A 25270-nucleotide genomic window follows, 5' to 3' on the forward strand; every position below is an offset into this window, starting at 1 on the left:
ATTACTTTATATATACTAACTCCTAGCACAAAAGGCTATTAATTTCTGACAATGTACTGTATTCAAATGGAAAATAAAAACACTTTGGTTGTGTAAGTGTGCACATGCCTTATAATAGGGGGTTGTAATTGTGTTGATTTACCTAATCACATTCCAAAGCATGTACAAAGCTAATTTCCCTTTACCTCAAATTAAGTATTCTAATTAGATCAATTACAGGTTTTCAGAGTGGGGTTAATAAACTAGTTGCAAAATTGTTCACTCCGACATAATCTTCTCCTTTTCAATAATGATAGACAAATTAGTTCATCTTCCTCATCTAACAAAGTCATTTCCAGTTCCAAATCAATATCCGCCACCTTTGTTACCTTGATTTTGTTGATAACTATATACAAATTAGTTTGAAAAAAAATACAGTTTTCAGGGTTTTCAGTTCAGGCTTCAAGGCAATAAAAACTAGAAAACATGAAAGGCTGTGTAGACCTTTGATATACACTTTGGCTATCAACAGGTAGTTGTATACACTATTACTATGACAGACAGACATTTAACAATCATTATGACATGAGGCAATTATCATAAAAGTCTTGTGTCTGTGAACATTATGAGATTGGGGTGGTGTGGTGTTTAACCCTCCAGTGATCCAGCTTCTAACTCCAAAACTAATGGGGCTTTGATTGTCCCTAGGCAAATGTGAGTTAAACTAAAAATGCTCAATCATGTTGTTTGAACCGTGCCTTTGAGTAAAGCATCACTGCCTCTACAATGGATTCCCTGGAGTCAGTGCTATGATGATACGATAAAACAGACCCTCTGTTGCTTTGTAGGAATTCACTAGTGTCGGTATCACATTAGAACAGAATAGAATAGAATGGAAATAAGATATTGTCTTGTTGTGACATCCTTGCGGTTCCCTGCAACACTTAACTCAGCACTGAACTTTGGTTGACCCACACACACACAAACACAAATTCTGCCTAGATGCCTGCGGGCAAGGACACGTTACCCCTATGTATCTGTGTATTACTACTGTTACTACTACTACCACTACTACTATTACTATTACTACTACTACTACTACTACTACTACTACCACTACTGCTACTACTGCTTATCTTAACAAACTACACCTATGCTCAAAGTAAAGACCAACTGTCTTTTCCAGAGTGACTTAAAAGGAGTGGGGTTCAGTGTTCATGTGGTTATTGATAGATGTACATTGGCTGTTGCCAGGATCAAACCCGTGACCTTACAGTGATGGGATGGTCTATCTACCCACTAGCCCCCCACCCCCAACACCCTTTTCCACAAGTTATCCTACCATCATGTAGACAGAGAGAGATGAGAGAGCGAGAGCAGATGAGTATATATTAAGTAATCTGCAGGTGTTTCTGTGTAAAATGAAACCCTGAAAGGAATGCCTTATGACCCACTTCATTTTTCAATGCGCACACACACACACACACACACACACACACTGAAATGAATGCTGTGTGACATGGCCCAGGCCTGACCTTCATGAAAAGGGATTTCCAGAATTATTATGAGATAAAAATGTTCCTCAAAGCACCCAGGGCAGGAGAGGACTTTGTCTCCGGCTAGGGAGGGGTTTTGCTGGAAGCACAGTCCATTAGTTAGCATGTAAACCTCGTCTCCCTGTCTGTCTGATTGGTGAGATTAACCTGCAGAGATCACAGAGACGTCGACTGCAGTAAGAGAAGAGGCCTGCAGCTAGGGTTTAAACCCTAACAAGAGAGGGAAAGATAGTGGCAATCTCTCTTTTTATGCTAGCCAGAAGGACAAGCGTCTACATGCTGATGACACTGTAGTATTTATTGAAGGTCCTTGAACTGCCACTTAAATGTCTGTGGTAATAAACTTTATAGACCAGCTGATGCTCCTCCTTTTTATTGTAGTTGCACTAGAAGATTGATTTTTCAATTCCACTTCTCTCTACAATTTAAACTGTTTGTAGCATTTGGCTAGCTAGTAGAAGATTCCCTGGTTTCCTGATATGGTAAGTCTTCACTTTGACTCTGACGAAGACCAGTTCTTGGCCGATACTTGGTCGCAGTTTTTAATATGTATCCATTATAATAAAGGCTTTTTACATTTTTGTACCTGCAGACAGAGTGCCATGGTTTTTCTTGGGGAATTCATGCCTTTATTTTCTCATATGTATCTACGTGCCTGGCGAGGAATATCCCAAGTATATTTTCTGGGTATTGTACCTGCCAACAACTGAGCACCTGTTTTTTGCTGTCTTCTATCTCAGATCCAAGAAGCGTTCCTCTCTTATACTTTTTTCAAGTTATATTTTACATTGTTTTATATTATCCCTACTTCTCGCTTATTTTTTGATTCTGTTTTTCTTTCTAACTCAGCTATCCTCCTCTTTGTCTCTCCACCTTCCACCTGTCACATCCATTTGCTCCGCTGAAGTAAAAAGGACATGAACTGAGGAGGCAGGAAATCACAAAGGAGCTTCAAACCAAACACACCCTTCTCGTAGTTCAAGACTAGAGTTGAACAGGCAACTGCTTAATTTACACTGTCAGTTCATGCCTGGCTCAGACCCGGGCGAGTGGGAAAGTAAATTCACTGACTCTGGGATATGGATGACTCATAATGATTGTCAAAGGTAGAGGTCCCAAAACTGATGGAACCCACTACAAGAGGTGTAATTTAGCTCATGAATCCTTCAACACCTTTTTGGCCTTCATTCTATGACCCACCCTCCTGATTGGACCCACAGTGGGTCACAACTACTGTTGGGTTCCGTTAGCCGATTCCATTTTCAAGTTGGCAAAATACCCAGATTCGTTAAGTTCCGAGTCTAACGAATCACTTGTCAAATTTCTTTTTCCTCCTCTCTCTTTTACAACTGCCGTCTGCAACTGATGACGTAATCAGAGCGTGAGCGTGGGCGACACTTTTCCGTAGGTACGTTTAGCTTAGTTATTAGCCTTTATGCACGGTGTTTTGCAATGTATGTTACTGGTAAGCCTCTGTAGTGCAGTGGCTTTGCTGTGTGGCTTTGTTGTGGTTTCTGTTGGCCTCTAGTGATCAGAAAGTTTCGCTTTGAGCACACACAAACGAACCAACAAAATGGAAAATACTTGCTGCAGTCCCCGATGTTGGAGATTTTGTGTCTCAGAGAGTAATAAGTAAAGTCATTTGTTACTTTTACGAAAAATGATGAGTAACGTGCAATTTATTGCTTTTTTCCCAGTAACATCCCCAACACTGCAGACCATTGTGTAAAAAGAGGGATTCTTCATGCTTTTCTTTCAGCCTGTGACCAAATGAATGTGAGGAAATTTAGTCTCACCTTTTCTCTCTCTTTGTCTTACATACATACACACACACACACACACACACACACACACAAACAAAGCAGTGAGTGCCAAGAGGAAATGAGGGAGTAGGCCTTGAGGGTGTGAAAATCAAAAAAGCCGATTGTGTGTTGACGTCCACGTATCCTGACACCCCGTCTGTCTGACTGACAGCTGTAGTTAAACTCAAACACACCTGGAAGCACCTGGCCAGGCGCGTAAGGGAGAAATGGGGAGTAAGCTGAAAACTATTTACCAACCAATTTGATTTTAGGAATACAGTAGAACCTCCTTTTCATGGTTGGTTAGGGTTAGGAGGACACATTTTGCCGTTTCAGCCAAAATTTACCAGCATATGGAAGGTGGCTGGTGTTTTCCTCAACTGCTGTGACTGACCTCAACTCTTGAATCTGTGGACTTTTTGTTACAGTATGGGACAGTCTAACCACTAGGGCATTAGGGCCATTACATTCACATAGGATACTGCTGGTCTTTTTGAGATACACACTTGTCTCTCTATTACCTCCTTACTATATTTTCTCCTTGGTTGGTGTTTAATATGATTGATGCTGATACTCATTTTGCCAAGAAATATCATAATATATGAGATGAGGTGAAAATGTGTTGTCAAGTGTGCATTGGATGAACAATATGTTTCCATAATTCTCCAAACTTTGTTGTACCATTTCTTAAGATCTAGAAATTAATGAAATTCTTTACAGACCTGTGTCGGAATCCAGACTGTCAAATACAGCAGATATACCATGACAATGAATGATAAATACTCACATTCACATTGAATGACGTCCAAGTTGAACTGCTGAATGGCCCCCATACTGATCTGTTTTAGCTCTGTGTCCAGCAGCATCTGCATCAACGATGTGGACAGATGCTTACAGGCCGACATACAAGCCGTCTGGGCCACTTTACCCTGCAGGGAGAGGGATGGGGGACAGGGGAAGGAAGGGATGGAAGGGAAAAGAAGGTAGGATGGAAGGGTGTAGAGAAGATGAGGACGAGGGCGAAGAGTAGGAAGGAAGTAGGAAGGGAAAGAGGGGAGATATGGGGGTAGTGGAGGGGGTGAAGGATGGAGAGAGGGAGGAATGGAGGGTGGTAGGTAGGACAGGAAGGAAGGAGGGACAGGCAGAAGGAGAGATGTATGGGATGGACAGATGGGTTAAGAGAGTGGCGTAAAAAGAGGCAAAAAGGAGAGTGAAGTGTTGTATGGGAGATAATGGGCAGGGAGAAAGTGGGAAGAAGATATGGGGGCAAAAATTGATACGGGGGGATAAATAGCAAGAGGGGAAAGAGAGATAATAAAGTGTCAGCTTGCACCTTGGATTCTGGGTGAACAGAGCAGAATACAGGTGCAAAGTCAGTCAAAGCATCCAACATACCGTACCTGATGATCTGTCATTGATTAGCCAGGTATAGCCTGTCTTCGCTCCAGATCTGGGCTAATGTGCATTGGAATTCCTCACAAATACCAGAAATTCTTTCATTTTAATGAATGTGTGCTAAAAACCTAAAACCGTAAGTGAAATTATGTTTTTTTGCATTTACGGTAACGAATCAATTGGGCCAGGAAATCTGTCACCGCAAGGTATCTGAGAGGATTTACAATGCTATTACATCCCAGGTGTGTGTTCTTGACACATTATAGGTGAAACACTAACCACAGAATGCCCAACACATGCAGGTAAGGCAGAACACAAGACCCACGAATAATCCTCCACCCATAATCCTCCACGCACTTCCACAGCATCGTGTTCACGACCCCAAATCAAATAAGAATTTGGAACATTTCAAACACTTGGGGTTGCGCTTAATTTTGCTCATTCCCATCGGTTCCGTGGTGGATAAAGAGTCAAATCAAACCTCACCTCAAGTGTTTGAAAAACTAAGAATGACTTTGAATGGGTCTGTAGGTTGCAGTTAGTGTTTGTTGTACACGGGATCAGAGCAGCAAATCACCACTGACAACTCTGAAACACACTCATGCAACAACTCTCAAATCCAGGGATGATGTGGTAAAGCCAATGTCAAGGATGAAGCACAACCAGCACTCTTATTGAAATAACAAAACTTCTGTTAAAACACCACTGAAGATACAACCAGTTCTTGTAGTCAGAAACATAGAAATCACTGATTGCATGTCTTAAAACGGTGTTTAAGCCCCAGTGAAGAGGCTTGATATAAGAAAGTCAATGTGTGTGTTATCTCACGGACATTCAACACAACATCCCTGGTAACATCCAACTTCATGCTGACAACTGACTGGCAGACAGACAGCAGTGATACATGGTGTGGCAGCAGTCAAGGGTGCCCGCTGACCCCAAATGAGCTGGTATCACGCAAGTCAGCCTATTGACTCCAAATGTCTTGGAGCAAACCAGGCTGCCCGCTGACTCCAAATGGACTGGTAGCCGACTCAGGGCCGTACACGTTCTCCAAGCAATTTATCTAAAGGTTGCTTTCACTTGTGCCATTTTCCTTCACGCAATTGAATGCGTACTTAAAGAGGGACACAAATTGGGATGCATAATGTGGCACTGCGGCGTCAAATGAAAGCAAAAGGATATAATAAAGACCTATCAAACTCATTCATGCAGGCTACAGAATAGCTTATCTACACCATGGAAGTCTCCATAAGACAAGATCATTGACCTTGTGAATGAAAACTTACATTAAGCCCACAAATTAAAAAAGGGGGAAAGATAAAAACCTCAAACAGTGAAAGGTAACAGAAATGGGGGAAGATTGGGGATGACCTGTCGAAAAGTGACAGATAAAATATAGCTTCAGATGTTTAAGAGGTGCTAGCCACACCCTGCCTTAGGCCTCTATGGAAGCACAGCCGAGAGGGGAGAGAAAGACGCTTTGCACCGAGGCTCATGAGAGATATCCCATCATGCAGTTGGAGTAGTGGTCAACAGGCTTGCTTGTGAAACAAGGGAGTGGTGCAAAGTTGTTCCGAGGTCATGGTTCTAACACCTACAAACAAAAATCTACAATATTTACCGAATTCATTAAGCTGACAGCATACATTTAAATCAGATGGGAAATGAATGAGAATACCATGTTCCGTCTTGCTATACCTTAAACTAATGAGGCTTCTCTTTTTGTGTAATACAGAAAGAGAAGCCTCAACAAGTCCTACATTCATACCTGACTGACTGTGCGATCATCCTGAGGGGGCGAAGTGAACTTAGAGCACTGCCCTCAAAGGGACCGCATTACCCAGAATCCATTTTCATACATTCCACGGCCTGGTGCCATGCGCTCTCATAGCTCCAAATTCAACAGAGCAAAGCAGGGAGACAGATAAAAATCCATCACAAGCTTAATTTAAAAAAAATTGGGTGACTGGGCCAAAGTATGCAAACAGAAAATTGTTGAGTAAGACATAATTATCAAGGACTTTAAACATAGGCACAGATCTATCCAACGCAGTCGCTATTCTGCCTGATTTCTAAACAAAATTTGAAACTACAACTACACATATTAAACCTTTGAATTCCTTTGAACGGTCCTATGATTGCACTGAAAATTGATCTAAAAAGCCCTGAAGGATTATTAAGGCCTACCCACTAGAAAACAAAAACGCACTTAGTAGTAATCAGTAGTCATTAGGTATCATTATGGGTGAGTCTCAGGAGTGAATGTGACTGTAAAATACACTAGATCACTGCTGCTATTCTTTGAGTTTATGCAAACAGGCTCACATATTGAATGTGCTTGACCTGGCATTGCTGTAGATTTCACTTCACTTGGATTCAAAAAGATCACAGGGTTGAAAGCTGCAACAACTAATAAGAGTGTCAGCTGAATGCCTTATAATGCAAATGTAAAAAAATATACTTCAGGTGTACTACAAGTGCAGGAAGAAGCAACAAGCCTGGAGTAGTGGAGGTTCCACAGTCAGACATGAGCATGCTTTTCATCTCCCCTCTCCCTGTACTGTGGCAGCACAGTGGTGTGACGGCCAGGCAGGAATACTTACCGACATCGACGCATGGTCATTGTTGTTATTCTGAGCAGAGACACCCCCAAACCAACCAAAAATGGAAGGAGGGGACGGAAGGAGGGAGGAAAGGAGGAGGAGGAGGAGGAGAAAAGAAGTGTGGCAACAATAAATGGACAGGAGGAGGTAGATTTCATCTAGAGATCTAGCATGCTTGACAGAAGTCAAATGAATCAGTAAATCAAAATTGGTAGCAAATCATAAAACAAATCGATTAGAGCACTTTTCATCGCAGGGGTTGTGGATGGAGAGATAGGAGACATTCTTGAAAAAAGTCTTAAGAAGAAAAAAAAAGGTAGAACTCATTGAGACAGGAGAAGGGAAGTTGGAAAGAAGAGCAGGCAAGCAGTCCACTGAGAGAGAAATTAAGGGGTTGCCAGCTATCCAGGCCAAAGCACACTCACTTCACTCCGGTGTTTTGATTTGATACATATTAATATACAAATAGAGTGGGAAGATGTAGATGGTTTGATACTTTTTTGCACGCAGCAAACTTTTTTTATGCACGTTTCGTGACAAAGTCCTTCACACTTTGCCATCACCAAATGTGGCTTAAAACCATTAATGACTAGAGAAAACATGAGTACTGTTTTGTAATTACAGGTTCCTTATTTCTGTAATAATGGTGTAATTACACAATTAATTTGGCATATTGGTCGAAACAGCATCAGCGGTGTTGAATTTTGCTATTTACTGTTATAGTCCAACTACACTGTAATTGAGGAAAGAGTGCTATATAAGCTCTGCCTTGTCATCATTGCGTGTCACATAAATAGTCAGAAGGCCTGCGCTGTACTTTGCATCAGGTTTTGCATTCATAACATTTGTGAGTAGGGTTTTCATTTGAAGATGTTGTCACAATATGCAAAAGCAGTCTAAGTCTTATTAACACGTATTAACAACGTGAATACAAATACATATGCACAGATCACCAACACACACACTATGGTGCAGTTCAACTTCAAATAATAGATAAAAAAAAACAGAAATATTCACTTCACTTGCTATATACTACGATTCACAATAAATCACGATACATTTTCAAACACTTGACATGAATTTTAATAGGGATGTGATCAGGATAACGCAAAAAAAGCAGAAAACAATGGGAGGGTTAGGGAACAAATATGCAAAATCGTATTTAAAATTAAAAACTTGCAAAATGCAAAGTTTGTTTTCAAATAAATCCTGAAATTTGCAGACGGGTGAAAAAAAAAAATCACATCCCTACTTTCATTCAGAAAAACACCATTAACACTGCCACCTCTATGTAAAACAAAACGCCACTTAAAAGCAACAACATCTAAAAACAAATTTAAAAGAACACAACTTCCCACAATTCCCATAAAACGGCGGTGGGTGGGGGGGTCAAAGGTCAGCGTGGTGGGGCCAACTCACCGGCAGGTGCGTGAAGACCTGGAACGTGGAGCGCAGGAAGTTGATGAGGTCCATGAGGTATCCGGAGGCGCGGCCGTCCGACTCGGCCATGCCCCACTCGTAGTCTGCCAGCTGGATGAACTCGTCGATCTTCTGGTTCAGTTTGGTATAGATCTCCCCCTCTGCAGCATGACGAGCGTCCTGGAGAGAAGGTTTATCACCTTGATTTATCACTTTACTTCTGTTTTATCAGTGTGCTAAATTAAAAAAATATAGTTTTTATCCTATTAAAACCATATTGCATTGAAAAGTCCTAGATATTTCGTTTTCTTTGTTCTTTTACTTTTCTTTAGTTTTCTTAAATTGATACTGGACTTGATTTGTTCTGACTTGACTTGGTAATCTACATTTAGACTTGGGACTTGACTTGAGACTTGTGCCTCAAGACTTGAGACTGACTTGACTCGAGCAAAGTTGACTTGGTCACACCTCTTGGAAACGGGTGAAAAAACTTCACTTAGAATCATTTTACGTCTGGTGCAACACAGCCACATGGCCAGCAGCGAGTCAATGACAAAACTTTGACAAAAACTTGGCTAAACAGAAGCAACAACCATCATTGGTTGTGTAGGTGGAACTTCCAACTGTGCTGCTTGCTTGGCTAAAAACAGCGACTGTTGCTGACTTTTAAACTTTTCAGATGGTGACTTTATTTCTCAAAAGTGGCTTCCGACAAATCTAGCTACTTTTTCAGGCCATTGGAAAAATATGAATGTATTGACTCCTAAAGCATTTTGCAACAAATTGGTGTGGCTGATGCCAATGCACGTGCACACACACGTCCCGCTCACAGGACAGAAGAACAAATGAACAACATAGCAGCCCCCGTGGGCCAATCAGTGTGACTTTGATAATGCTGGAAAGCAGTGGTGAAACGCATCATCCCCCCCAAGTTTCATCATAATCTGATCACAGGTGTCTCAGATATCGCATGTGATGGATGGACAGATGGACAAAAAAACACAAATGGATGGATGTATTACCTTGAAGGTGGACAAGCCATAGAGTCTTGTGGTGTGTACTGTCTCGGGGGAGACATTGGTGATGTTTGTTATAAACTCCTCCAGATACCTGCAGGCCTGCTCCAGGTGGGTGGTGTTAATGATGATCTGCACCAGCTACAGAAAGAGGGGGAGGGTTAAGGTTTGTACGAGTGTTAGGGCTGCAGGATCCTCCAGTACTGCTGAAACATGATGACTAAACCCTTTACAGTGTCCCAAATATTCTAATGTGTCAAACTAGTAGCAAAGATTCTTAAGATGATCTTTGTCACGCCAGGTATGTAGCAACCAGTGTAGAAGAAGAAAGATAGATCTGAAAAAGATACTCGTCATGGGTGTAGATCAATACATTCATGTTATAGCTAAAAGTGAATGGTCTGATAGTAGAAAGTATTTGATTCATAAATGACAAGTTAATAAACTGCATGGTAAACGATGTATTCCGGAATCTGATGGGAATGCCTCCTCAGTAATTTATGGGAATAATAAAGTAATACATAATGCCACCTGGATCGTTCATTAAAATGTTATGTTTACATGCACGCCAATACCCTGATTACTGGGAGTAACCCGCTTAAGGTAATATTTCGATTACACGGTTCAAAAGTAACGCAATTTCTCTAGTAACTGTGGACCTCCAATATAGCTGCCAGAGGGGTTTGTTATGTTGCCTGAAAGCCCCATATAGTATTGAGGATAATGATTTGAAATATCAAAATAGCATCAGTGATTCTAAGCATTTCAAGTATAAAAATTTACCTCAAGGCACCAGCTTGTATATATATCAGTAATGTCCACATTTTAAATAATTCAGTGGGAAAACAGACCTATTAGCTTGCCTGTTAAAATATATTGATCCAATCCATTGACTTTACTTAATATCAACTTAGACCATTAGGTTGAGGTCAGAGGACAACAGTACTTGAGATAGAATCTATTTTTCTCCATTAGAGAGATCTATATCTTTTTATATGAGAAAATGGGTGAAAATCACGTTGCTTTTCTTTCATTTCTGACAAGCAACAAATGGTTTTCGTTTCAGATTTAACTAATGAGTAAATGTTCAAACACCCTATGTTAGCCTGGTGTCAACCCTATGAGTCACACTATAATGGGTCAATTAATCCTGTGTGAGGTTTCTAGACAGGGTTTGTTGTATTAGTTTGAGTAATGACAGTAATAGAAGCAGTGTTCCTACCTCAGTCAGTCCTATGTGAGGCTTCTTGATGAGGTTTTGCAGACAGCCACTGAGTGTTCTGGTCAGCAGCAGGTTGGTTGACTTTCGTAGCATGTCGTCAATCTCCGTTGAACTGGATAAACAAACAAACTATATTTAACACATGTAGATTCTGTCCAGTCGCACAGCACATGGATACAAATGAAGGGGAGGGATGGAACTGGAAGGAAGGGGGAGGCAGACACCATGTAAGGACACTCGCCATTGACTGCAATGTTAAAATTCACATATTTTGTCTTGGAGTGATGTAGTTTGATAGTGTTCAGCTATAGAGGAGTGTTGCAGTTTGATAGTGTTCAGCTATAGAGGAGTGATGCAGTTTGATAGTGTTCAGCTATAGAGGAGTGATGCAGTTTGATAGTGTTCAGCTATAGAGGAGTGATGTAGTTTGATAGTGTTCAGCTATAGAGGAGTGATGTAGTTTGATAGTGTTCAGCTATAGAGGAGTGATGTGGTTTGATAATATTTGACACATGCTTGAAACTACCACTTCACACCCACACATGAGAGTTTATTTTATTAATGTGGCTTGTTCAGATATTTGAAACCTTTCAGATTATATCATGGCTGCCAAGATAACAGCTTTCTTTAGAAAGATAGCGCGCAAGGACGATGAGCAAGAACAGCAGCGGGACGGGTGAAAAGAAAAGTGTTTTGTAGTAAATCATGTAATAGCTTTCACAATATCACATCATCATAAATCGTTATGTAGGACAAAGCCGTGATAATCATCACTAACAACATGCAGTCAACTTGTCAAGTCTGAGCAAGAGAAAGAAAGTGAGAGACAGCCACAGTGAGATAAAGTGTGTGTGTGTGTGTGTGTGTGTGTGTGTGCAAACACTGCATTGTGCACAATGTTTAACCAACATTTAACCCATGTTTGAACAGCATTTAGACATTTGGCCAACATTTAGCAAACATTTAACTGGTGTTTAGCACACAAAAAAACAATTAGCACTGATTGTATAGCTCCTTAATCACAAAAAGAGTGAGAGACAACACAAGTGTCAAAGCAATCCAACCAGGTCGATACAAGGGTGTCCCAGTCTCACAACTTGTTTGTATCCACACACACACACACACACACACACACACACACACACACACACACACACACACACAAACTTGCTCATTTCCACAATATCTTGTTTCTCCATTTCCTCTTTAAAAATGCAACTCCGGTCATTTTTTAAAATAGGGTCCAGGTCCAAAATAGCGTAAATTTTGCATCTACATCTCCCTTCCTGTCTGAAATGGATTCCATAGGTGAAACTGATAAGGGATTATCACATGGATTCATCTGGTCAATCTACACTCATTGTAGAAAATGCATACAACAAATTCAATCCACAGTGCTTCGACTTGACTCTGGTAATTCAACATGCTACATCCAATGTTAAAATCGGTTAAGAATGTGGAACAAATGCAGTCACAACTGTAAAATTGGACGGCACCGTGGAAATGTAGCTCCTGAACGCAGAGCTTACACACACACACACACACACACACACACACACACACACTTTAGCATGTAAGTGTGAAAGTAAATGTGTACGATCATCGTATCTCCAGCTGCTGAACACCTGCAGCACCTGATAACAGTGGCTGACTGACCAGAGAATACCACAATGGTCTGTCATGTACAGTGTGTGTGTGTGTGTGTGTGTGTGTGCCCTACCTGCGGTGTAGCGACTCTGAGAACTTGAGGCTGGCATAGATGAACTCTTTGACTTGCGTGTAGATCTGAGGGACAGACTGGGACATCGGCAGCTTCTTAGGAAAGTCCTGCTGCTCTCACAGAAAAACACAACACAGACAACAACAGTATTAGCTGACTGACTCATCAACCAATTCTTACAGATTCATATTTTACGAAGTTGTTCATGTTCATACAAATGATTGGACTGTGTTAGATCTGAAGGAGAACATATATTCATTCTTAAAAGCACATCAATTGCATTTTGGGTATACGAATTAAAGGATAATCACAGGTATTTTCAACCTGGGCCTTATTTTCCTAGTTTTTGCCATCATGGAGACTGATTGTGTTCAAAATTTCTTTACTTCCTTCTAGGAATGTACCGATATGATATTTTCACCGTGCAATTATCGTCTCAAAAAATATTGCGGTTTAACAATATATCACAATATCACCCTTATTTCTAAATTGTGTTCAGAAAAAAGACAAATCGGAATTTGTTGTTTGAAAACTCTGTAAGATGTGAATGTCTCTCCCTCTCCTCCTCCACACGCATTTTTGCCATTTCCATTTTTCCCACTGAGTGTTTGAGTATGTGTTTGTGGCAGTGGAACTTCCTACCTTCTCTATCTCGGCGTCGTGGAAAGGGAAGCGGCTGACTACCAGCTTGTACTCCTCCTCTGTCTCCACCGGGATGGGACTGTAGTTGTCCAACTCAAAAATCTCCCTATGGAAAAAAACACAAACAGTGTTTACTGTCTGCGTACATTTACATTTTAGGCATTTGTAATCCTGGTCTTTGATCTCAGACAAATATATAGAGACATAAAAAGACTCACGCACAAGCTATGTGTCCATCCAACTGCCAAGCAAATTTTACACAAATGTCTTAAAAATAATAATTCGATTCAGGTGTGTTTCCATCATTTGGGCTGAAGTGAATCAATATACTTGCTGAATGTCAAAAGAACCACATGCATGAAAAATGGAGCTGTCTTTCAAGAACTGATTGGCCAAGTTCTTGTTCTTTAGTGTCAGCTAATGTTGGCTATATTTCACGCTTTGATCAAAAACACAGAAATGCAATTGGTAACATAGTAATATACCAGCCAATGGTCATACAACCACAACGGATTATACATGTTAGAAACAACACGGATGTCATTTGGTGGTGGACAGACATTTTACATGCAGCATTTTAGAATGTCCAAAGCCACTTTTGAACTGTCATTACTTATTTTCCAAATGTGTTTCCATCGCAATTGATTGTATAACTTCTTTATGGACAAAATCCAATGGCTGGAAACGCAGCTGTAGACCAACAGGCACACACAAAACCAGGCTCACCTGAAAACCAGCGCCCATTTCTTGAGCAGAGTCTCGTTGTATTGGTCTCTGATCTCAAAGAGCAGGTCAAACAGTCGGTTCACTGGGAAACCATAACCCTGTGTACACACACACACACACACACACACACACACACACACATTAAATTAAAATTAAGTTACTTAAAAACTCCAAATTAAATACAGCTTTGACAGTCACTAAGGCCTCAGAACCGACCTGTAGAGTGTCAGCAAAGATTACTATGAGGTTCTTCAGCTCCAGAACCAGGTCTGGGTCATCACAGTATGACTGGAGAGAAAAGGAAACAAACAATCAATAAATAACACTCATAGGAAGAGGTGTGTGTGTGTGTGTGTGTGTGTGTGTGTTAGTATAAAACTTGTCAAATGCTGTGTTACAAGTTGCTACACAGGCAGAAAAGTAAATCAATTTAAAACAAGTAAACAGTAAACATTAGGGATGGGACAATATATTGAAATTAAATATATCACAATACAAAAATGTGACAATACGTATCATGGGTCAGAAAAATGAATCATGATATTAGCTCCATTTTATTCTGCTGTAGTAATCACAAATGAGATGCTTGACCATCACAGTTTCACAAGCTCTCCATCCAAATTATATTATCTGCACTTTGTAATGACATTTTTAAATAGTTGTTTATATTATATACTGCTATACTGCTGAGGAGGTGGCTGTACTGTAAGCCTATGATTATATTGAGGAAATTAATTTCTTATGGGACCAATGCTGAGACCATAAGTCTTTCCCAGAACAGTTTTTTTACTGTGTTTTAACACCAAGGAAAAGATCAGAAAGAAGAAACAAACATGTGAGTTGAAGTTAGAGGTAGAGACTATCGGTGGGTAACTGCTGTTGCAGAACACTGGGCCAATGTTGCTGACTTCCTTAAACACATCGCCGAACACTGAAACCCTCGGTGTCAACATCACAAATAAATCCACTGGTGATTTATGATCTTGAAAGCAGCATGGTTGAGTCGCTGAACACTGACATTAGGGGCCTGCCACTGTTGAAACAGGAGTGTGTAAATCAGTGGTGGTAAATGAGCACAGCCTGAGATGTGACGCAAAGCAGCAGCCCGCCTGCCCCTTTGTTTACACACACACACACACACACACGCACACAATCAACTGTAGACATGACGAAGTGCCCTAGCAAACGAAAACACAGCAGTGGTGAAAATGTGCGAAGGTGCATACACACATACAAACTGCAGAAACAAACAGGCATAGATCTATACATATACACACAAACACATATGCACAAGCACACACACACACACACACACACACACACGCAGGACTGAGAAAGTGAGCAGCCCATGCAGAGTGCCGTGGGGTCAAGCTGTGCTGTGCCTCGTCATTGTGATTCAAAATGTCATCATTAGGAGAGGTCAAGGACGGTCAGGGAGTAGATCTATATAGAATGAGTTTAGAACTAAGTTACATATACAACAATGCCCTCCATTGGTGCAAATGGTGCATCTTGAGATCATCAACTTTTCAGGAATTTGAGAAAACCGGTTGATTTTTCCATGCATTTTGGACAATTTGACAATGCATTTGTAATGGTTTGGCTTGAAAAACACTTGTGGGCTCAAAAGTCAGCAGCCAATTCTAATTGCGGGACAGCGGCAACGTCCCCCGAGAATGGTCCGAAGCACCGGGGACCTGCCTGTGTCGTGGACTAGCAGAAGGGGGTGCTTGACGGAGGCCAGGGGGGAAGACAAGGGGCTTTGTTGGCCTCCTTACCCCAGGCTGTGCAGCCCATTCTGGGGCCTGTTAGCATAATCCTCTGAGTGATTTACAACTGACTGGAGCCCAGCGGTGGGGAATATGCAGTCTTAATCTGCTGTTATTGTTGCAATCTGTCCCTCATTAAGCCCCAATGACCTCTCCTTTGGCCGCATGCGTGTGTGTGTTTTGACCTCTTCTCTGTGTGTGAGTGAGTGACCTCTTCAGTGTGTTGGTGGGTGCAATGACCTCCTCGACGGTGTGTGTGTGTGTGTGTGTGTAGCTCTCGAGCATCACCCGGTGAATGGAGGTTCTCCCGGGCTGAATAGATCCACAGCAGGCTCTGTTATCTCTATTAACTCTCTCAACAGTCTCTTTAGCATTCAGAGTCAACTCCCTGCCTGCTGTGTGTGTGTGCGTGTGTGTGTGTGTGTGTGTGTGTTTGCGTGCGTGTGTGTGTGTGTGCCTACAGAGAGTGTACGAAGCACGGCGATGATCTTAGACAGGGCCATGTTCCACAGTTCATCAGTGAAAGCTCTGGTCACCAGCCCCCTTGTGGCATGGAGGATATGGTCTTCAACCACGAAGAACCTGCACACACACACACAAATGAAGAGAATTCAAGTTCAGTACAATTCAGTGTTAAAACAATATGTGATTGCAGTGTGAGGTTGAAGTGAAAGATCAGGCAGAGAGAGAGATCTTACCCAACAATCTGATTGAAGTATCTTCTGTAGCCCTCCACTGTCTCATGCTGGAGACAAACACACACATAAGGGGTTATTCATAAAACTCACCGGCAGGGTCAGCTTGGTGTGTGTGTGTGTATGTGTATGTATATGTGTGTGTGTTGCTCACCATGTTAGCCTGTGGCTGCAGTACCAGCCGGGCCTGTTTTTTCCTCTGTTTCCTGTAGTAGTTCTCAAACGTTTCTCGGTCGCCCTGCAGACACAGAGAGAAAAGAGACTCCAGCATCTTGACAACATCCCAAAACTCATTGTTAATGAGAGCAAAGGTCAGATGTGGATTCCTTTTGCTGGAAGCATGTGTGCTTGGTCGTCTATCTCTGGATAAATACAGATAAAAATAACATCGTAGAAAGAAAGAGCGAGAGACTAAAATTGCAAAATCAGGGTGAAAACATTGAAGAACCCATTGTGTATTAGGCAGCATGTGGCTTTTATTCCCACTGCCCAGAAACTGTGTTTTGGCTGTGTTTGCATGATCATGACATCAGCATAGTGCAAATACAATTACACTGCACTGATGTAGTGTCACAATGCACTGTAAAGTGTTACCAAAGACTTTTATCTTTGAATCTACCCATTCCCTATCAAGCCCCATCTAAAGTTAATTTGCACTTTCTACCAAGTCATTCCAAGACTGATGACTGATCAGACTGATTGAGCTTCAACCCCAGAGAACATACTGGAAGAAATGACGGCCACAACGAAGAACATGATATATTTTGTGTTCATGCAATATTCTCTATGTTTTGTAGTGTAATAAGCCGACTTAATAGACCATCTTGACATAAGGTTTTCTGAAAAACTACTCTAAGTAGATGTGTGCGTCCTAGACTGAACCTTACACAGTGGAAAGGTATTCAGTCAGCCTGCAGACTGAGTAAATGCCAAAACCAACACTACCTGAGGCTGTTGTACCTGGAACAAGTCAAAACCTTCTACAAACTCTACAAACACAGCTTGATATATTTCTCAATCAAATAGTTTGAACTACAGAGGGAAAAGAGAGAAAAAGATACACAGAGGGAAAGAGAGGAGAGAGAAAAAGAGGGAAAGAGGCTTGAAATTTCAGTGGGTGAGGGGTTTTTGTTCCAAAACAGACAGAGTGCAGGCTGCAAAGTGAGTTTTGAAAGGCAGAAATGTATATATACATATAGAAATGATGGTCATTTTATGATACGGGGCGGTAAAAACCTAAATGATTTAATTATTAATTTGGTCATCACTATGATTGAGTGGTGGGACTGGACAGAATCTGGACATGTCATTTAAACTCACTGTGAAAACAAGCTATGCCACTATACTGTATGTGTGTGTGCTTTGTGTTTATGTGCATGTGTATGTCCGTAATGTTTGGGCCTGACACTTGTTTATGTGTGTGTGTGTGTGCGTGTGTGTCTACGCATGTGAGTTCTGAAAAAGTACTTTGTGTGCGTGTGTGTGTACTCTTTATATCCTGTGTGTGTGTGTGTGTGTGTGTGTGTGTGTGTGTTTTTGTGCGTGCGTTCTAAAATAGAAACACAAAATTCCAGTTTTGTTGTGTTTTTTGACACGAAATTTGTGTATGTGAACTCATTATCTCCTCTGTGTGTGGTGTGTGTGTGTGTGTGTGTGGTGTGTGTAGTGTGTGTGTGTGTATGGGCGTGTGCGTGTGTCCCCTCAGTTCCTCTTGGCTCAGTCAGAAGTTTATTTTCTCTCATTAGAGGGGGCTCTATTTGTTGAAGAGACGTGTGTGTGTGTGTGTGTGTGTGTCTCAACCACTCTCCAACTCAATCACGGGCTGTTCGTGCCCAACATGAATGCAGGGACCGCCATGGCGTCAATCCCTCCACCCCCCAAAAAACAACAACAACAACAAAAAAAACAAAAAACACAACAACAACAAGGTTACCGCTCGGTCAATCTTATTAGACCACCGATGTGTATTTGCGTGTGTGTGTGTGTGTGTGTGTGTGTGTGTGTGTGTGTGTGTGAGCGAGAGTGTTCACAAATCTGTTCCGCATTCCCTGACTTAGTCTGAATGTGATGATGCGCTGATGAATGGAAGGGCAGAGGTTTTAACAAAGAATTGATAGTGTGTGTGTGTGTGTGTGTGTGACCTACCAGTATAGTGTAGATGTGTAAACACCTGTAGACAGGTGAAAAGTCCACCAGGTCCTGAGCTGTAAGAACCTGTCAGACAAAGACATAAGGAAGCATGATTAGTTTATATATATTTCCCAAACATTCATTCAAAACAAGTAGAAAACAATGACAATTATTTGCCTTATAGGCTTGGACCTATACACCAATATCGCGATATTCTCTAATATTGCGATATTTCTGTGGTATCGAATATCGCCCCCTGCCCCCTTCTGGCTCAGTCCCTCAGACACCCAAACACACACACACACACACATGCGGTTTCTTCACCTCTTCATCTCCTTCCTCCTCCTCTCCTGTGTCATCCATCATCAGTCCGTTGTGTGTGTGGGTGTGTGTTCGCCCGTTGAGGGAGTACACAGGCTTGGTGTAGTGGCCCATACTGGCCTGCTTGGCTACGGCGCTGTTAAAGGTCCTGTGCTGCTGTGCCTGGAGGGACATCAAACACACACACACACACACACACACACACACACACACATACAAACTCTTAGTGAAACTGTGGCCAGATCTGGACATCCCTGGACAAACTCTTTAATGTGGTTTCTAGTCTTTTAGTGCAAGTATTTTCCCTCCTGAGTTCCCTCCTAAAAGGCTGGTAATGTGAACTCACACATATTAGATACGCATATATCAATTATGTTATCAACTTAAAAAGTACAAACCGTTAGATTACATTTTAGATAGCCATTTTTATTTCTTTATAAATGCCGTATTTTCTGAGGTTGTGTTTTTCTGCTACTTCCATATCGTAACTACTGCTGACAAAACCTTTTCTTCTATTTTTTCACTGGCTAGTTAAGGCTGCTTAAGGCTAGTTAAGGCTTTTCTGAGGGGAAGAGACGGGCTATCATGAAGGCATTGCTGCCAAAGTGTATGGATTTGGCAAAGCCTTTCACATCGCAAATATAAGTGTGCTAGGGCCCCTTTGTGGACGCTGGATAAAAACATAAATGTACAAGTACTGGTAAATACAATATTCTACTTAAAAAAAGACAGGGAATGATTATAGGGGCAATAAGTAAGAATTTGACTGTCCCATAGCCCAAAATGACCATAATATATCTGTGGGAAGTTGATATGGTTGTTGAACAATACCAATGAAACAACAATTACTGCTGAGATTTGAGTGAATTATTGGTAGAATTATAGTTGAATGCTGGATTTAGCCAATGCAACATTAGAACAGAATAGGACAGAATACAACAGAAATAAACAGAATGTTAAGTGTGTGTGTGTGTGTGTGTGTGTGTGTGTGTGTGTGTGTGGGTGTGTGTTACAGATGCACTCACATACCTGTCTCATTGCGGTCTCTCCGACCTTGTCGGAGTGCTTTCTGATGCTCTCCAGGAAGTCCTTGAGGTCCGACATGGAGATCTCCTTGATCTCCTCTCTCAGTCTGGGAAGATTTTCCGCCATGATCTGACAGAACCTGTAATGACTGACCCTACAGGGGGCACAACACAATAATCCAGTTGTATCCATTTTAAATAGTCATAAGCAGTAATATGTTTTCAAATTCACCTTCCATACTTTTACGGACTGTCCAGACCTGTGTGAGAACCACTGTAGCTGTAAGCCTACCTGGGGATGTAGACCTTCTCCAGTTGCTCCATGGTTTTCAACGCAGCGTAGTATCTGGAGAGACGGACAGAACAATAGAGAACGTAAGTTAGGGTGATTCTTTGGTCTGAACCATAGTGGAAAACTACTTTGTTACACTTTTGTCTTTGGTTCACTGAGGTTTCCACTGTCCAATTACAAGTGAACCAGGGCTTCTACATAAAAGTCACATGGACTCACAAGTATCTTGTTTATTGGACAGATGATTGGTCATCCTGCGAGGTCACAGAGATTTGGTGGGGGGGTTCCAGTCCCTGTAACTTTAGCTAAGAGTGATGGCCTTGTCTGCCCTCTTTACTGTATTTTACCCTCTCTGGTGTTCATACTAGTTAAGAACACATGAAGAAATAGCTGAATATGAGCATCAGTCCAGACTGCGGTTTGCCCTCTATGTATTTTGTTTGCTGGCTATCAGATGTCAATTTCGTCTTGATTGTGAGGCACTTTGTAAACTCTATTTTAGAAAAGTGCAATACAAATTGAGTTATTAGATTACTATCAATAGTAGAAGTAGTCACTCTAAATGGTGGGAATCCATTTACCCATTTAAGGAATCATGCTATCTTCATCCTCCTGATGGCCACTCTGCTTCAATTTCACAGCCTTTCCGGGATTCCAGAGAGGCATGTCTACCAGACAATTTCATTCTTTTAGTTATTGATTGCATGCCTTGTGAAATTGTATTTTAAAATGCACTATTTTGCATCCTTTGTGATCAAGATATTGTGGTCTTTCATGTTGTGCACACGTCACAGAGGGTTCAGCTGCGGGTCAATGTGCTGAGCTCCCATCATTAGGCTGATGGGCAGGCTGTGGAGGGATCTAATTGGTCGGTCAATGAGTGTAAAATGTGTTGGATACACATGAACAGAAGACGGCTTCATAAAATCTACAGTAGAAAGGTTTGTCAATGTGCTGGGCTCCCGGACGGTGGTCACAAAGGCCACAAAACTAGCAAGTGGCATGACTTCAAACAGAATGTGGCCCAAGCATCAGTGTATACATGCTCTGTATGATAATGGTGTGTGTGTGCGCTACATGTGAACTCATCCCCATTCCCAGTAACAGCGTTTAGGCCATGTCATTAGTGCTTAAAGAAGACTCCACACACACACATACATACATGCACACACTCATACGCACAACATAGACAGACACACGCACACACTCACACAAGGTGGCTAGCATGGTCTAATTGCCTTCATTTGGCTGTGGGCCGTGACAGGGCTGCAGTGAGGGGGCCTTGCTGTGAACAAGGGCACATTGAGGGTCAATTGTCCTGCCAGTGAATGGCCCCTTCCTTTATGGAGGCCCTGGCAGACAGTAATGAACAAGGAAGGGTCATTATTTTCCCGTCCCAAGTGAACTTGGCTCCCCTCTTTTTACAGATCTACGTGTAAATACTACCCACCACACCGGCCAAGCGTGAAGGTCACAGGGTAAAAGTGAGGTTCAACCAAACCTGCATCACAGTAGGCGAATTGGAATTTAGGTAGGGTGGTAGCCATGGTACTGGTCACCCTCAAACCTGCATCTTTCCTTAACTAATGGTGCATGATTTTAGAAATAGGTAGGTTTGGTAGGCTGCTTTTTGTATTGCACAATGGACAACAGTGGAAAGGTGGCCCCCAAACATTTCTTTGGAATGCACAATAGACATTTTATCAATGGTATTATCAATAGTTCCATGTAATCAGAATGTAGGAAACTTAAATAAGGTTTCCAAACCATCAATGAGTTTATTTGTCTGACCCAGGTTATACGTCAAACCACTGTGTGATGAATCGATATGCGAGATGGATACCTTTTGGATTCCAGCTGCTCCTTTAGTTTGCTGTACATCTCCAGAACTGCAAAGGGAGGAAGGGAAAGAAAGAGATAGTGTACATTAGTGATGCACTGTAACAAAATTCAACACACACATCACAGTATATATTGCTTTACCTACTTATGCCCTGCAGATGAGATAGTATCTGTGTTTACGAAAGTGTCCAAGTTCAGATAAAAAAAAACGGACAAGGTCCATAGAAATTGTGTTCTCTTGGTCTGACGTGACTTCATACACGCCCGAACTGTCCAAAGCGTTTCAATGTCAACTTTCGCTCTGAGAGAGAAGACTGTAGTGGGATTTGATGCCGGACCAGTGGGGGTATATGTGGTTCCAGAAAGAGTTGTTAGTACCTGTACAAAACTAGTCCAAAAGGCATTAAGATGCAGCTGCAATTTGTTTGGCTGTACTTGCATCTTAGGTCCGAACATGACCCATTCAGGGAAATCTTGGCCACATACAAAGCAGCAAGAAGCGGCTGGTTGAAGACAGGATCAGATGTGACGGTTACCTCCTCGAGTTTATAAATGTGAAAAATAGACACTCAAAAGTTTGAAAATCCACTTTGAACATCTCAGAAACAGAAAACTCAAAGAGTGATATGCAGACAACACAAACCCAACAAACCCAATCAATAGCTTTGACTGATGGTGAATGATGGACTTGTGCATGGAGCTTTTGATTTCTAGGACGTTCAAAGTTGATTTCAAAATGACAAAATAAAACTTTTGAGTGTCTATTTTTCACATCCATCCATTTTCTATATCCTCAGGAGGAAGCCATCACATCAGATCCCGTCTTCGACCAGCTGCTTCTTGGGCAATAGGTCAATGTTCGGATTCAAGAGATACAAGTAAATGCAAATGAACTGCAGCGCCATCTTGAGGTCGTACAAGATAACATTACACCAACTCTGGAAAAGAACCATCAACTGTAATAATCACTAACACTGGACAATTTAATCTCATTAACATGGACATCATGGACATTCTTACTCATACATGTTTTTCCACAACAACAATGATCCTTTTTATTGTCATACATTGACATTGTCCATCTGTTATGTCCCATAATGTTGAACGTTTCCCACTTTCCCCCAAAAGGCTAACATCTTGCCAGGCCATCCTTATAAATAAGGATTTGTTCTTAAGTGACCTGCCTGGTAAAATAAAGGTTGAATAAAATAAAAAATTAAAAAAACACGTTGACAAACAAGCAGCTGTGCTACCTGGAATACAGAGCTGCAGCTTCTCCACGGTGGTGGCCATATTCCTCTGCTGGATCCGACAGCGAATCACCTCCTCCGTCTGAGCTGTCACCTGATGGAGGGAGGGAGGGATGGAGGGAGGGAGGAAGGAAGGGAGGAAGGAAGGAAGAAAGAAAGAGAAAGAGGCCACCACCATTAACCACTAAGGTTACAGAACGGTCACGTCTTAACTTGAACGTCTTCACAGTTGACGAGCACGCATATATGCTGACAGCACAACAAAAACTCTGTGTGTGTGTGTGTGTGTGTGTGCTGTACATGCATACGTTCATGTCCTTACCTCCCTCCCGGCTTCCTGTAGTCTTCGATTAGTGTCTGTGACTTGGCCCTTTGAAAACAGACACAGCATCAGTTTTAATTACACAACCTCTTCATCTCTCCTTTCATTCTTCCTTTCCTCTATCCAGGGTTCCTAAATATTTTCCATTTCAAAATTCCATCTAGACCTTAAAGCTGCACTCAGAAATTGTCCAGAATTCCATGACAGGTAGAGAGATAACAGTCAAACTATGATATGATCAAAATAGTCATTCTTCTACATTCTCTAATTCTGTTAACTTCTTGTAAATGAAATAATGGTTTATAATGGTAAGTTTAACAATTCATCAATTTGCTGGGGACCCCATGGAACACCCCCAAGAACCCCTGGTGGTCCCCGGACCCCACGTTGAGAACCACTGTCCTAAACTAGATGTCTTCTTAGTGTGTGGTGGTGGTGAAGAGGTTCAGCCACTTTCTCTGGACAGAGTGCTCGCTCAGTTCTGTTTAGGAGACACTTTTGGATTTGGCTTTTAAGTTTCAATTTTTCACTTCATGTGTGGAGAAGACTTCTCTCCAGTGCCCATATCAGACACAATTTAATTTGGGCAAATAGTGTGAATCTACAGCATCTCAATTAGTGGGGATGGGACAGTCTTCTCCATTTCAGCCCAGGCTGATAAGAGATCGATATTTACATAAAAATCTTGTATAGTGCAGCTCTATTTTTATTTCTGGACTCAATTTGAAGATCTTATTCGGTGTTCATTATGATACATGCTGATATTGGCTAACCTATATGACTGTCAACTACTACACCATATCATTATAGCTGAACATTATTCACAACATAAAATTGTGCAACAGGTGAATGAATGTGTCAAACAAGTTGGAAAATACATTCTGCTGTCTTCCTGTACAGTGACCCATTTGTAAAATTCCCTGATATTCCCTGATTTCCCTGGAGAATTTATCACATTCCCTGACTTTCCCTGTCTGGAATACACGTCTCAAAATTCCATGACATTCCAGAAATTCCAAGACTGCAGGAGTGGGAACCCTGTGGGAGTGAACGACAACATGTTTTCCAAGCTTTTCCAGCTTTTTTTTGTACGATTCACAAACTTTTCAGGACCTGGAAGTGATCCAGTTGATTTTTCATACCATTTCAGACTTTCCATAATGGTAAAGAAACGTTGTCCATTTCTCTTTCTTTCCTTCACTCGGTCCCCTCCTCTTTCTCTCTCCATCCCTCCAAAGTAACTGTTTATTTCAGTTATTAAAAATAAGATCAGTTTTTGGTTTAACAAATGCTTGTCCTTAACCCTTTCATTACTCCTGCCCTCTTAAGACTTTTGAATGCTACCTGGAATTGAATTTAAGACCAATTTAAAAATCAAAATAAAGAAATAAAAAGCTGGAGTTAAGTGCAAGTAATGCACAATATAAGAAAATAAATTTTTGCATCTTTTGGTGAAACTACATAATTCATGGCGTAGTTGCACCAACTTAATTCAAATGAAATCTGCATAACATCATGAAAAAAATAAGACCCATCATTGT

At 41.4% G+C, this 25270-nt stretch overlaps 1 protein-coding gene across 1 annotated transcript in view; it reads right to left on the reverse strand.

Moving 5' to 3' along the window:
• Positions 1–25270, reverse strand: part of exoc6 (exocyst complex component 6) — a 458194-nt gene that overhangs the window by 406722 nt on the left and 26202 nt on the right. Inside the window, exons 3-20 of the mRNA XM_078290646.1 lie at positions 23730–23777; positions 23411–23501; positions 22159–22204; positions 20316–20369; positions 20028–20178; positions 19002–19160; positions 18693–18761; positions 16702–16785; positions 16551–16597; positions 16314–16434; positions 14300–14371; positions 14084–14181; positions 13358–13463; positions 12716–12825; positions 10996–11107; positions 9780–9914; positions 8758–8937; positions 4125–4266 (exon numbers count right to left, since the gene is read on the reverse strand). Of these exons, the coding sequence (XP_078146772.1) occupies positions 4125–4266; positions 8758–8937; positions 9780–9914; positions 10996–11107; positions 12716–12825; positions 13358–13463; positions 14084–14181; positions 14300–14371; positions 16314–16434; positions 16551–16597; positions 16702–16785; positions 18693–18761; positions 19002–19160; positions 20028–20178; positions 20316–20369; positions 22159–22204; positions 23411–23501; positions 23730–23777 (1825 nt within the window). The remainder of the gene's footprint in view (positions 1–4124; positions 4267–8757; positions 8938–9779; positions 9915–10995; positions 11108–12715; positions 12826–13357; positions 13464–14083; positions 14182–14299; positions 14372–16313; positions 16435–16550; positions 16598–16701; positions 16786–18692; positions 18762–19001; positions 19161–20027; positions 20179–20315; positions 20370–22158; positions 22205–23410; positions 23502–23729; positions 23778–25270) is intronic.

Source organism: Centroberyx gerrardi, chromosome 20 (genome assembly GCF_048128805.1).
Source record: "Centroberyx gerrardi isolate f3 chromosome 20, fCenGer3.hap1.cur.20231027, whole genome shotgun sequence".
Taxonomy (NCBI): Eukaryota; Metazoa; Chordata; class Actinopteri; order Beryciformes; family Berycidae; genus Centroberyx; species Centroberyx gerrardi.